The 12,940-nt window shown below is 34.2% G+C and overlaps 1 protein-coding gene across 2 annotated transcripts; it reads left to right on the top strand.

The window, feature by feature from the left end:
- Positions 1-134: 134 nt before the first annotated feature.
- Positions 135-10,472, top strand: LOC111985793 (probable LRR receptor-like serine/threonine-protein kinase At1g56140; the record flags this gene model as incomplete). Of its 2 annotated transcripts, none has more annotated exon segments than XM_065773801.1 (16): positions 135-206; positions 286-357; positions 508-579; positions 678-749; positions 1,046-1,114; positions 3,109-3,177; positions 3,861-3,905; positions 4,043-4,104; positions 5,303-5,673; positions 5,838-6,033; positions 6,145-6,285; positions 6,654-6,772; positions 7,187-7,397; positions 9,138-9,369; positions 9,657-9,807; positions 9,902-10,472. In XM_065773801.1, coding segments are annotated over 16 exon segments (2,326 nt in total), but the record flags the coding sequence as incomplete, so codon positions are not given.
- Positions 10,473-12,940: the final 2,468 nt, after the last annotated feature.

The following is a 12,940-nucleotide window of genomic DNA, read 5'->3' as shown; positions in this document are numbered from 1 at the left end:
TGGTTTCATCTTCAAATGTATTTTACATGGATGATAAATTTTAGTCATCTCTAGATTTTTATGCATTCCTCCAAAGCAGAGAAGTATGGCTACTATAATACAACTGTTGATAAGCCGGTTAACTGTTTTTGTAGGAGAATTCAAGGAAACTCTTTTGAAGGTCCAATACCATCCAGTCTTTCTAACTTGACCTCGTTGAAAAGTTTGTGAGTATATTTTTTAAATTATTGTAATCTCTATCTCTCTCAACAAGACTAGTTTCATAATGTTTGTGTATACGTGTAGGCGAATCAGTGATATATACAATGTGAGCACCTCCCTTGACTTTATTAAAAATTTGACGTCCTTGACTGAGCTGTAAGTTAACTTACCCTGCCATTCGCTCATATGCCATCCAATGTTGTTGTTGTTGTTGTTGTTTTTTTTTATTTTTTTTATTTTATACCAAATATACAATCTAAACTCATTCACCCATGCACTAATTATCCATTGTTATTTCTCCCATAGAGTTCTAAGAAATGCATTGATTACTGGAAATATTCCATCTGATATTGGAGAATACAAAATTTTAGAAAGACTGTAAGTTCCAATGGACAGTCGAACCTTAAATTCTGGCTGATTTCTGAGACTTCTTTCTGTTCTATTTATTTCTCTCAATTTATAACTTACTTTTTCAGGGATTTGAGTTTCAACAACCTAACAGGTGAAATACCAAGTGGTTTGTTCAGTATAAGTTCTCTCAAATTCTTGTAAGTATGCCATTGCCTTCTTGTTTTTCCTTTTTCCTTGCTACAGAAGGATTTAAAGTTACAAACTTAAGACCTACACCCAACCTGCCCCTCTACCACCTAAGCCAAGGCTGAGCACTTTGTCCCCATTGCTTGAAGATTTTGATCTATGCCCTCTTTTGTTATCATCGTGGACTTATGTTTTATGCATAATTGCACCCCACACCCCAACCCCCCCCCAACACACACACACACACAACCCCAGTCTTTTTTTTTAATTCTCCTGTGCTTTTCTTACACTCTATCAAAATGGTTAGGTTTCTTGGGAACAATAGTCTCTCTGGAACACTTCCTAGCCTAAAGACGGAATTAGAAGTTCAGAATGTGTAAGTTCTCATAACATAATAATACATCATTTTAATCTCTTAATGTTTTCCCTTTCATTATGATTTGACATTATTCTTAGGTTCCAATGAGATTATAATAATGTCATATTAAATATTTAATGTTAACCCTTCTAGTTTTTCAGTATGCTTTAACATTATTCTTTTTTATTTTTTATGTTTCCAGTGAATCTCCTCGGTATGTGTATCTTTTTCATTTCAAGCAAATCTATGTGTGATTGTGTGTGTGAGTGAGTATTTTAGTATCTTTTAACAATATTCATCCTTGGAAAGATGGCTAACTGAAATGGTCAACTAGATAGAGTAGCATTACTTGAGATCCTATACTTGTTACAAGCCTAAAAAGTAGTCAGATTGGTTGCCCTTGGCAGAATATTGGAATAACATCAATTTTCAAACCACCATCAAGACTCCCTATGAAGCCCTGTATGGGTTTCCAATTTCCATCCCCTTGGCTCATAGACCACATACCTAGTACTAGCAAATTATAAACAGTTGAAGACATAGGAGCAGATCTTGCCTATCCTCAAAAACAATCTTGTAGCTGCCTAAGAAAGAATGACTATACAAGCTGACAAACACATAATTAGTTAAGAATTCTCAGTGGATGATTGGTTGTTCTTGAGACTCCCTTATAGACAAAAATATTTGGGACTTTGAAGCCATTTGAAGCTATTATCGATGTACTTTGTTCCATTTAGATGCTTCAAAGGATTCCTCTGAATTTCAGATCCATCTAGTCTTTCAAGTATCTACCTTAGGGCAAAATTGGGAAAATTACATACCACTCCTTTGTCAACATATCCTCAAGTTAACAAAGAGAGGGATCTCTCTCTTGAATCCAAAGAAATCTTACAAAGAACAGTGACCAAGCTGGGTAGCAAGGTTGCTATAGAGGTGCTTGTCAACTCAAGGCACTTATGCAGATTATTTTACATGAGAGTTGTTCCATAACTTGCAACTCCAATTCCCTCACCTTGTGGGCAAGGTGCTTTTCAAAGGGAGGGATATCTGGGGAGCCTAGTAAGGGCCTTGTGCTATGCTTGCTAAGCAACCCCAACCCATATGTTGTGTGCAAGCAAGTCAACGGCCAAAATTATGTGTGTGAGCGTGTGAAAGTAGCATCATGTGTAGGAATTATGTGTGAGAATCATGACGTGTGAGGGAAATAGGCAAGTAGGAAGCTAAAGATTGAATTTCATTAAGGTAGTTGTTAGAGCACTTTGTTACAATTGGTTCGTTGATTAGAAGTTATTTAGAGATAATCTTGCTTAAAAAATACCATGATCTCGAGTATAAATAGAATCATGTATTTGTACTTGCTCATTATGTGAATGATAAGCTAATTCGCTCTAAACTCTCTCTACCTTCTCTTGGGAGATCACAACTACCTCGAATTACTCCAATTCTTCCTTCACTAGTTAGGATCCATACATCTGCTAACCTTAAGGACTAGTAGAAAAATTACACTAGGAATAGTACAATGGGCCTAAGCCCACACATGAACTTGGGCGAATGTAACCCTAACAATGGAGAAAGTTCCCTTTCCCTATAAAATGGAGAAACTGACCCTTTTTTTTTTGCTTAAACAATAGTATTGTCATATTCTAGTATTCTACTTTCTTTTCTTTCTTTATTTTTATTGCCTAACTACAAATAAAATATGTAAAATATACCTAAAAATATTAATTAATTAATCAATTGCTGTTATTATCATTTCAAGTTTGCATAATTCTTAAATTAATTTGATCAAGGGGCAAAAAAGAGAAGAAGAAGAAGAAGAAACCTTTTTACTTTGTATGGTATCTTCTAAATTTCATGCAATAAAGTGTCCAAATCAGAATGTTTTGCATTTGGCATGCGACCAATTGATAAAACAGTCTAGTTGCTTTGTAGATTTCTTATTCTGATTTTTTTTTTTTGGTGGTGGTGCATTATGTGTTTGCTCACTAGTTTTCACATTCCTTTATGTGCAGAGATTTGTCCTACAATTATTTGTCTGGAGGATTTCCCTCATGGGTAACTACACCCTCAAACTTAAAATTGTATGTATCTCAAGTGATAGTACTCTTTTCTTTCATATCTTTTTCTAAATTTAACACCCAGGTATGAACACCAGGTGCTATTGACATAAACCTAACTGACTTATTTTAGTATATGCCACATGAATGTAATTGAAGAATCAAATTAATTTATTCTAGCCATAGTAATTTAAAGAATATTAATAAAACAAGTTAGAAACTTGAACTTTGTTTCTTTCATTCTATGGGTGTCTATCTATACTAGAGCTACTGGAAATGATGATTAGCTACCTCAAAATAAAACTTCTAATGCTCCATTTTAAAAATAAGAAAAGAAAATAAAAAATAAACATCATGTTAACTAGTTTGACAAAGATGGTGGAAACTATATTAGGTATAGCCCATCCTGCATAATTCTTTTCTTTTTATTTTTTATTTTAAGGTCATGTCAAACGCTAATAAATCTTTATGCCTCTTCTATTACTGGGTTAACTGTTTCCCTTATTTTATGAGAACCCTAACAATGCTCTTCACTATACCTCAATGGATGTTAACTACTGATTTTTGAAGAATGGTGACTTCAGGAGCCAATGCTCATTTGTAAATATCTGCTGTACCAATGTTTTAATTTATTATCCTATATATCACCTCTAATAATAAGTATCAGTTGTGATAGTGACGAAGGATCATTGGATAAAATTATGTAGGAATTTGGTGGCAAACAACTTCGTATTTGACAAATCAAACGAAAGGTGAGCTGTGGTTCCTCCTCTCATCCTCTTTTAACAAAGTCCAAAAGTAGGCATGAGAAAGAAAGTGATTACCATTTCACATCTTTAGTTGAATGAATTCTTTCATGAAATTTGTTAATTCAGATTTGTGATTGCAGTGTTATGCCAGGACTGAATTGCCTCCAGAGAAATTTCCCATGCAATAGGGACTCTCCACCTTGTAAGTTATTTCTTTCTTATACTTTGTTATGGGATATGACAGGGCACAGTCTATCATGATTGATGGGCCCCGGTATTTTCCCATAGAATGGTGGGATCATATATAGATTCAAATCAAACTGTATCAAATTAATCTACAACCAAAAAAAATAGATATCTTCCAATTTTCTTGAGTATTGTGTAGCCAAACAATATTTGAACAATAAATGGTATTTCATGTATAAGCTAAAAAATTATGTTCATTTTTTTGAAAAAGGAAAGAATAATCTAATTCATCCTTCCCCTTTTAAAAGTTTCCTTTGATCTGTTGATTGGCCGAATTATTACAAAAGCTGAAATTATTATAGCAGAAAGTGGGTCAGACCCTGTTAATCTTGATAGTGTAGTTTGCCATAGGTTGCCCCTTTAGTTATTTATGATTTAATTTAATATCAAGTTAAGGAAAATTGCGCTGCATCTCAGGTATTATTTTTCTATTGATACTTCCTTTAATTTATATCATAAATAAAATCGCTAAGGGGATGAAACACATTTGTGTTCTTGTCACAATGAGAAACTTGAAGTAAGAAGACAGGCTAGCTTATGTTAATTCTATAGATGTCAAAAAAGGAACAAGAAAGTCATACTGAAATTTGGCTTTGTGGCAGCTCTGAGCTCTACTCATTACAACTCCTTTTGAGATTAAATAATCTAATACTCAGATGGTTATTGACAAAAGAAGTATGCATGAACTTTGCTACAACTTGGAAAGCCAGAAATTTTATAAACTTGAGCCTTCGTCTTTTATAAAGCCAACTTTAGGATGGACAGAAGCAATACCCTCTTATTTTATACATGCTTGTATGTGTTAGAAGAGAGAGAGAGAGAGAGAGAGAGTTGTTGCTTTCTGCAACTATTAATTTTACCCTGATGACCTGAATGGTTAATGTATGGTGCCTACTTTATGAATTTCAATTATACTTGGAAATGAAAGGTAAAATATATTGCATTGGCATGTAACTTATATAATGACACTCTTCCAAACCAAAATTAACCTGAATATATTTATTCTGGACGGAAATTTGTATTAGCTTCTTTTGGGAAAACATCAGTAAGTGAAATTGGTTGAGTTTACATAGTCTAAAAGCTTCAGTGTGGATCTTTTATTTTTGAAGTTTTAATTTTCTATCATGACGAGTGCAATCATAATGATTCCACAGATGCAAACTTTTCAATCAAGTGTGGTGGCCCAGAGACGCCTGCTGAGGGTATAGTGTACGAGGCTGAAAACTCAGCACTCTATGGTGCAGCATGGTATGATGTAAGTGATAGAGAAAAATGGGCAGTCAGCAATGTGGGGTCGTTTGAAAATAATAGTTATGTTCAAAACACTTTGGCACAAATCAGTGCAACTAACACCCCACAACTTTACCAAACTTCAAGGATTTCCCCAGGATCACTTAGATACTATGGCCTAGGTCTTGTTAATGGTCTTTATAATGTCAGCTTGTTTTTTGCGGAAACTGGTTTTGATAATAGCTCTCAAACTTGGAAGAATCGAGGGAGGCGTGTATTTGATATCTACATTCAGGTGACTATAGATTGCTTTAGAGAAAATTATATTCCATTCTTTGACTAAAGATCATTACCTCCTCCTGTAGAGTTTCTATAATACAATTTCTATTAATTTGCGTAGTGTTCCATTTTAATTCATTCAATAATAATTATAATATTCTCCTATAATTTCTTTTCTAGGGTCGTCGAGAATTGAAGGACTTTGACATATCAAAGGAGGCAGGTGGCGTTGAGAGAGCACTCCAGAAGAATTTTACGGCTAATGTATCAGAGAATTATCTTGAAATTCATCTATTTTGGGCTGGTAAGGGCACTTGTTGCATACCTGTACAAGGTTATTATGGGCCACTAATTTCAGCCATTCATGTTGTTTCAGGTAATGTCTATGATATGATTTATGAATTGATTTGTGATGTTTTTAACATGATTATTTACTGCTAATTGCTACTGATAAATAATTGCTCAGATTTTGTATCTAATGTTACAGTGATTCCACCAAGCAATCGAGGAAAGAAAAGCAGGTTGGGTTTGATTATAGGAATTGCAGTCCCTGTTGGAGTCGTGAGCTTGATTTTCATATTTGCAGTTTTCTACATGAAGAGAAAACCACAGCATAATAATGAGGACGGTAAGAACATAACAGCAGTAGAGGTACTGGTGAAATACAGCCTAAGAAATAAGCACTAATGGACTCTGTACCACTCACTTTTGGTTAAAATTCAAGTTACTCTCTGATATTTGAAAAGGCTAAATCCTGGAGTAGTTGTTAGAGAAGTTTCAGTACTATTATAGCTTGGATAATGATATGAATCCTTTTCATGAAAGGGAATAAGGGTTTAGCTGGAATTTTCTACATAATTAAATTGAAATCCTATGTTACCAACACTCCCTCCCCCCCACCTCAAAAGAAAAATCAAATTCTTCAAAATATATAACTGTGACAATAATGAAGAGTTTAAATCAGTTAACTAGATCCTCTCTTGCTTGAACCTGCAGAGCTTCTTGGAATAGGCCCCCGACCAAACACTTTCAGTTATGCTGAGCTGAGAAGTGCGACCGATGACTTCAACCCTTCAAGAAAGTTAGGGGAGGGAGGATTTGGACCTGTTTTCAAGGTAAAGTACATTATTGTATGTCATGTTGGATAGACAATTGACATTACGTTTGATGACAAAACTAAGTCAGCAAAATCTTCACCTAAATGATACTAAAAGCAACTAAAATTTTCTTTTAAGAAAGTAATTTCTTTAATATATATATATATATATATTTATGTTTCCAAAGGCTAAAAAAAAAGTGGGAGCTTTGTATACTGAAAACAACCTTTTTCCTAAGAATTGTATGTAATTGGCTATCTTTAACATTTTAGCTGCAGTCAGTAATAAAGTTTTGTCATGCTATTTATCGGAGTTGCTTAAAAGAATAAAGGAGTAGCGCAATGTTTAAGGAACGTACCAACATTCCCATTTTTGAACCAAATAAAACCCTGAATTTTACTTTTTGTGTCTCTGATTTTTACAACTTCACAGGGCACACTATCTGATGGGAGGATTGTAGCTGTGAAGCAATTATCGGTGGCATCTCACCATGGGAGGAGTCAATTTGTAACTGAAATTTATACCATATCTGCTGTGCAACATCGTAACCTTGTGAAATTATATGGATGCTGCATTGAGGGTGATAGGCGCCTTCTTGTTTATGAATATCTTGAAAACGGAAGCCTTGATCAGGCACTATTTGGTAGGAACATACTTTATACTCATTTCACAGCTTCCATGCTGCCCATAAAATCATCATTCATTCAATTATTAGAAATATTTAATTATTGTTAGAACTATGACGTTTAATTATTAAATCTACCATCTCCTAATAGTTTAAACTTTTGAGAGAATTGGTAATTTAATGGTATCAACTTAGGAGGTCCTAAGTTTGATCCTTGTCTCCTCCACTCTACCTCCCATTCAAAATCCCTCGTATTGGACATTTAGTGACGAAGACTTTTGTCACTGAAAATACATTTTGTTGTAGACATTTTTTTTTTTTGGGAGAGTGTGATTGAAAATAGATTAAGTCACGAAACAACAATATCAGAGAATCAATTTGGTTTTATGCCTACTATTTTCTTACATTAACATCTAAAGGAAAGATATGAAGAAGTCAGTAAATATCCCCATATAGGTTTTATGGACCTAGAGAAATCATATGATAGGTTATTTGAAGAGTTTATGTGGTGATTCTTAAGGGAAAAAATGAGTTACTTTTATGTATATTAAGTTGACTAAGGATATATGACAAAGTTGTAGCTAGAAAGAGAACAAAGAAAGACATCACAAGTAAGTTTCCTATCCTTATAGGTTTGCAACAAGGATAAATATTAAATCCATATCTCTTTGTGTTGGCTATAGGAATTCACCAAATCAATTCAACATGAAATCCTCTGATTTATGCTTTTGCAAATGATATAGTTTTAGTGGATGAACTAAATGCAGAATTAACGTCAAATTAGAAATTTAAAGAGATGTTTTAGAATATAAAGGATTTCTACTAAGAAAAATTGAAGTACAACCTATCAAAAAAAATTGAAGTACATAGAATGTTTGTTTGGTAACAATATAAATAAAGTTCATAAGTTCTAAGACTTGAGGGTCAAGAGATACCAAAGAGTTAGTGCCTTTGATATCTTAGATCCACAATTCATAAGGGTGGAGAGTTTGAAGATGATATGAATCATAGGATATATGAAAGCAAGGTGAATGAAGTAGAGAAGCACATTAGAAAAATTGTGTGATCGTAGAGTACTTATTAAGTTAAAGGAAAATTTTTATAAGACTATTATAATACAAACTATGATTCGTGGTACTAAGTGTTAGGATATTAAGAAATAACATGTTCATTAAATTATTGTAGTTTAAATGAGAATATTAAGATGAGTAACTAGAAATACAAAGAAAAATGGTATTTAAAATGAAGAAATTTGCTTTAAAATAGAGGAAAATCTGATGAAAAGATGAGAGGGAGTCACTTGAGATGGTTTAGTTATGTGCAAAGGAGTGTGATTAATATTCTCATTAATGTTGCTTGAAGTAGTAAAAAAAACATGTCAATTAAGGAAGTAACAAAGAGTATGATTTTAGATAAGATAGAATGACATAAGTGAATACATGAGCCTAATCTTGATTAATCTGTGGAGGATCTATAACCAACCCCAAAATTTTGGAACTAAGGCAATGTTGTTATGTCATTAAGCATTGTCAATTACGTTTTGGACCACTTTCAAATAATTTGAAGTAGCCCACATCTCATATGACAATATGTTTTTTTTAGCCCAAGACATAATTTGATTTTTCCAAACTCTAATGTTCTCTTAAAATATCCATATGGGAAGCTTTGTATCATTGCACTCAAATAACTCCTGAATAAGGATTTGGCATTTGATTGATGACTCTTAATCTAATTAGATGGGAGCTACTACTAATGCAGGAAAAAGTAAGTTGCATCTTGATTGGCCTACTCGCTTCAATGTTTGCTTGGGAACTGCAAGAGGACTTGCTTATCTCCATGAAGAGTCAAGGCCAAGGATTGTACATCGAGATGTGAAAGCTAGCAATATTTTGATTGATGGAAAGCTATGCCCGAAAATATCGGATTTTGGATTGGCAAAGCTTTATGATGACACTAAAACCCACATTAGCACCCGAGTTGCAGGGACCATGTAAACTCCTTATCCACTTTTTCAAAACCATTGTCTTTATTGCCTATTTTATATTGTACCAAGATGCGTAATACAGTTTAAGATGTAGATACTTATATAAGTATCCAACAGTCAATCAATAATCACTAGATTCATTTGAAGAATGATCAATAACTATTACAAACTTGATGATGCTATTGGAATTTTTTTTTTTCATTACTGATAATCAATTTACCTATGGAAATTGAACCTGATCAGATACATTGATAGTTTTAAATAAACTTGCATATTAATTTCAAATCTTGCAGAGGCTATTTGGCACCGGAATATGCGATGCGTGGGCACCTAACAGAGAAGGCTGATGTTTTCGGTTTTGGTGTTGTTGCTTTGGAGATCCTAAGTGGGAGACCAAACTCAGACAATAGCTTGGACATTGAAAAAATTTATCTCCTTGAATGGGTATGGGAAGGAAGTTTTTCTCTCTTTTTCCATTTCTTAATTTATTGCATTAAAAAGAAAATTCTTATTTGCTCTCCTTGTCATGAATCACCAGGCATGGACTCTACATGAAAATAATCAGAGTTTAAGGCTGGTAGATCCTACATTATCAGAATTTGATGAAAATGAAGCTGCTCGAGTGATGGCAGTGTCTTTGATGTGCACACAGGCATCACCAAACATGCGGCCACCAATGTCCCGTGTTGTGGCCATGCTTGCAGGAGATATTGATGTAGGCATTGTTACATCAAAGCCAAGTTATTTAACTGATTGGAGTTTCAAAGATGTAACAAGCAGCTTTTTGAGTGAAGAAGATAGAAAGCATCATGAGGATAACACTGATCTTAGCCAAATCAGTGATCCATTTCCTTCTTCTGTAAATGTGACTCAAACCATGTTTGGTGGCATAATTGGAGATGGAAGGTGAAAAAACCTGTCTTTGTTGCAGTCACTCAGTAACACTGCCTTTGCTATCTAAGGCACTTCAAATTCAAAACTCTTTACGCTTGACTGGCTTTCACCTTTTGCAAATGATAATATGTGATGTCATGTGTGTAAATACTGAGATATTTGTCTTGTCTTGAATCATGATTTCAATCAACAATGAAAATTTTCTTCTTTGGGAAGTTATAGGCTTATAGCTGCATAATACCGATGTGAAATCATATGCTTGACCACAATTTTTTATTATCACAACTTTATTTTGATGTTTCCAGTCTTCTTCTCACTATTCTCCTATAGATGAAATGGCATACAGGGGCATGAATGCTGCAGAAATATGAGAAATCATAGGATTGGTGAGCTATGCACATAGGAAACACAAATTAGCCTTGTTTGAATAAAGTGGATTAGACCCTCCAACCAACATAAAATGAAGGACTACATCATTCTTACATTTCTCAGTTCTCACTCAATAGGATTGAGATATATAGGCCAATAAATAGGCGAGATCTACCTGATGTAAGTGCTCATTTGGTAGGACTTATTCGAAGTTAAAAAAAAAAAATAAAAAAATAAAAAAATAAAATCACTAAATGATACGAAGAAATCAACTTTGGCCGTTTGGTACCAATTTGAAACATGCATTTTGGGCTGAAAATGTGAGTTTTTAGAATGGGCAGTGCAATACTTGATAGTGTGGATATTTGAAAGTTCAAATAGTGTGTAAAACACCTATAAATGTTTAGACCCCCAAATATAAAATTATTAACACAAGCTTATAATCAAATAGTATATGTGCGGAAAATGAAATATAAGCTATATCCAAATTGATAACACACTCTAAACCATAATTAATCACAATCACAGCAGTAATTAAAAGGTAAAGAGAAAGAGAAGAAAGATGCAAACACAAAGATAACACGGCGATGTGTTATCGAAGAGAAAATCGAAGAATTCGGCGAAAAACTTCTTTGCTGCCCTTCAAGCGGTCAATAATCTACTAGAGAATGAAGTTGGGATACATGAATAACAGAAGACCCTCCAAGCCTAATCTACTCAACGCACCTAAGTCCTCCAAGCTTCTTGCTCCAACAAGGTTACGCCAAACCTTGTCTTTTTTAGCTTACTGGATTCCGCAATCGCCTATTGCATCAACTAAAATAAATTGGTCCCTTCTGAACTGCTTCCCAAGCACCAAAATATCTCCTCATTGATATGGGTATGGTGAGATAAGGATTTGGCTAATGTACCTCTCAAAGATATGTCAATGGAGAGAGTGAGAGTAGAAGAATTTGGAGAATTAAAAGATGAAGATTGTGGATGAGTCAATCTTGTTTTTCTCTAGGGTTTCTCTCTCAAAATTCTCTCTAGAAGCTCTCTACATTTCGTGGTTAAAAGGGTATTTATAGTGGGGTGTATGAGGAATGCGAAAGGTCAGGTTTCAATCAAATAGGGCATTCTGGCGACTAGACCTCACGACTGGAATGAGTCGCGAGCTAACTGCCTAGCTAGAGTGGAAGTTTTGTCTTGTAGTGCTACAACTAGTGTGACCCTTTAGCCCCCCTGCATGCTTCACACGTGTGCCATTCTGGCGACTTGCTAGTTACGAGATCCAGTCGTGAGACTCTCTTGAATTGCACACTTCTTGAGATTTCTTCACACTCTCTCACACACTACCCTTACATAATTTCCACATAAATACAAGGTATCTAATTGTTAAATTACAAATAAATTTGGCACGGAATAAAACCAACACATGATTGAATAAATTCAACCTTACAATCTCCCCTTTGGCTATTCCGTGACAAAACTTTAAAATCAGACTCTAGACTTAATATGTGAGTTGGGAATAGTTGCCAAAACTCACTCACATCCTAATTCTAGAAACTGTGAAGTTCTTGAACCATACGAACAAGTATTTCCTGAAAACAACAATACAAGATGATCATTGTAAGCAGAATTCTTGAAATGCATATAGAGCAGGCACAATGCAATCAACTAGTAAATATTAAAGCAATATAGCATGACTTGACCAAATAAGAACAATCACTATAAATAATAATCACAATGATCATTCACACAAGGAATGAACATCTAGATATGCAAGCTAATAAGCTCAATGCAATATCATTTGCATGTCTAACACTCAACCGATACAAAAACGGAAGGTAGTTGCATCAAGGATATAAAATCCAACAAGGGCACAAGAGTGATGTACTAAAGAAAATGCATAACATTAACTAAAAGTACTAAGATACAAAGCAACGGTGCATAGAAAATATAGTTTAAACAACTATACATAATTATAAACTAAGAGCAAAGCAAAAACATAGTTAATATAACACAAAACTCTTTCTCTCTTTCTCCCCCTATCATATCACTCCCCCTATCATGAATCATAGGAATTGTGATGAACTTGGAACATATATACCTGTAACCTAAAACACTTGCACAAAACACATTAGACCCTTAAGGTAAAGCAAGTAATAAAAGGACAAGTATAATGTAACAGGTAAATTGTGATCAAGTAAACATGATGTAAAATATATGAGCAACTTGACCATACACAAAAATAGTCATATAGAAATGACTACAATGATCACATAGCAAAGCAAATGATCATTCGAATATGCAATCAATGAAGCACAATATT

Source organism: Quercus suber, unplaced genomic scaffold, assembly GCF_002906115.3.
Source record: "Quercus suber isolate HL8 unplaced genomic scaffold, Cork oak 2.0 scaffold_80, whole genome shotgun sequence".
In the NCBI taxonomy this organism is placed as follows: Eukaryota; Viridiplantae; Streptophyta; class Magnoliopsida; order Fagales; family Fagaceae; genus Quercus; species Quercus suber.
Note: the sequence above shows the minus strand (reverse complement) of the source record. Positions and strands in the feature narration are given on the sequence as shown.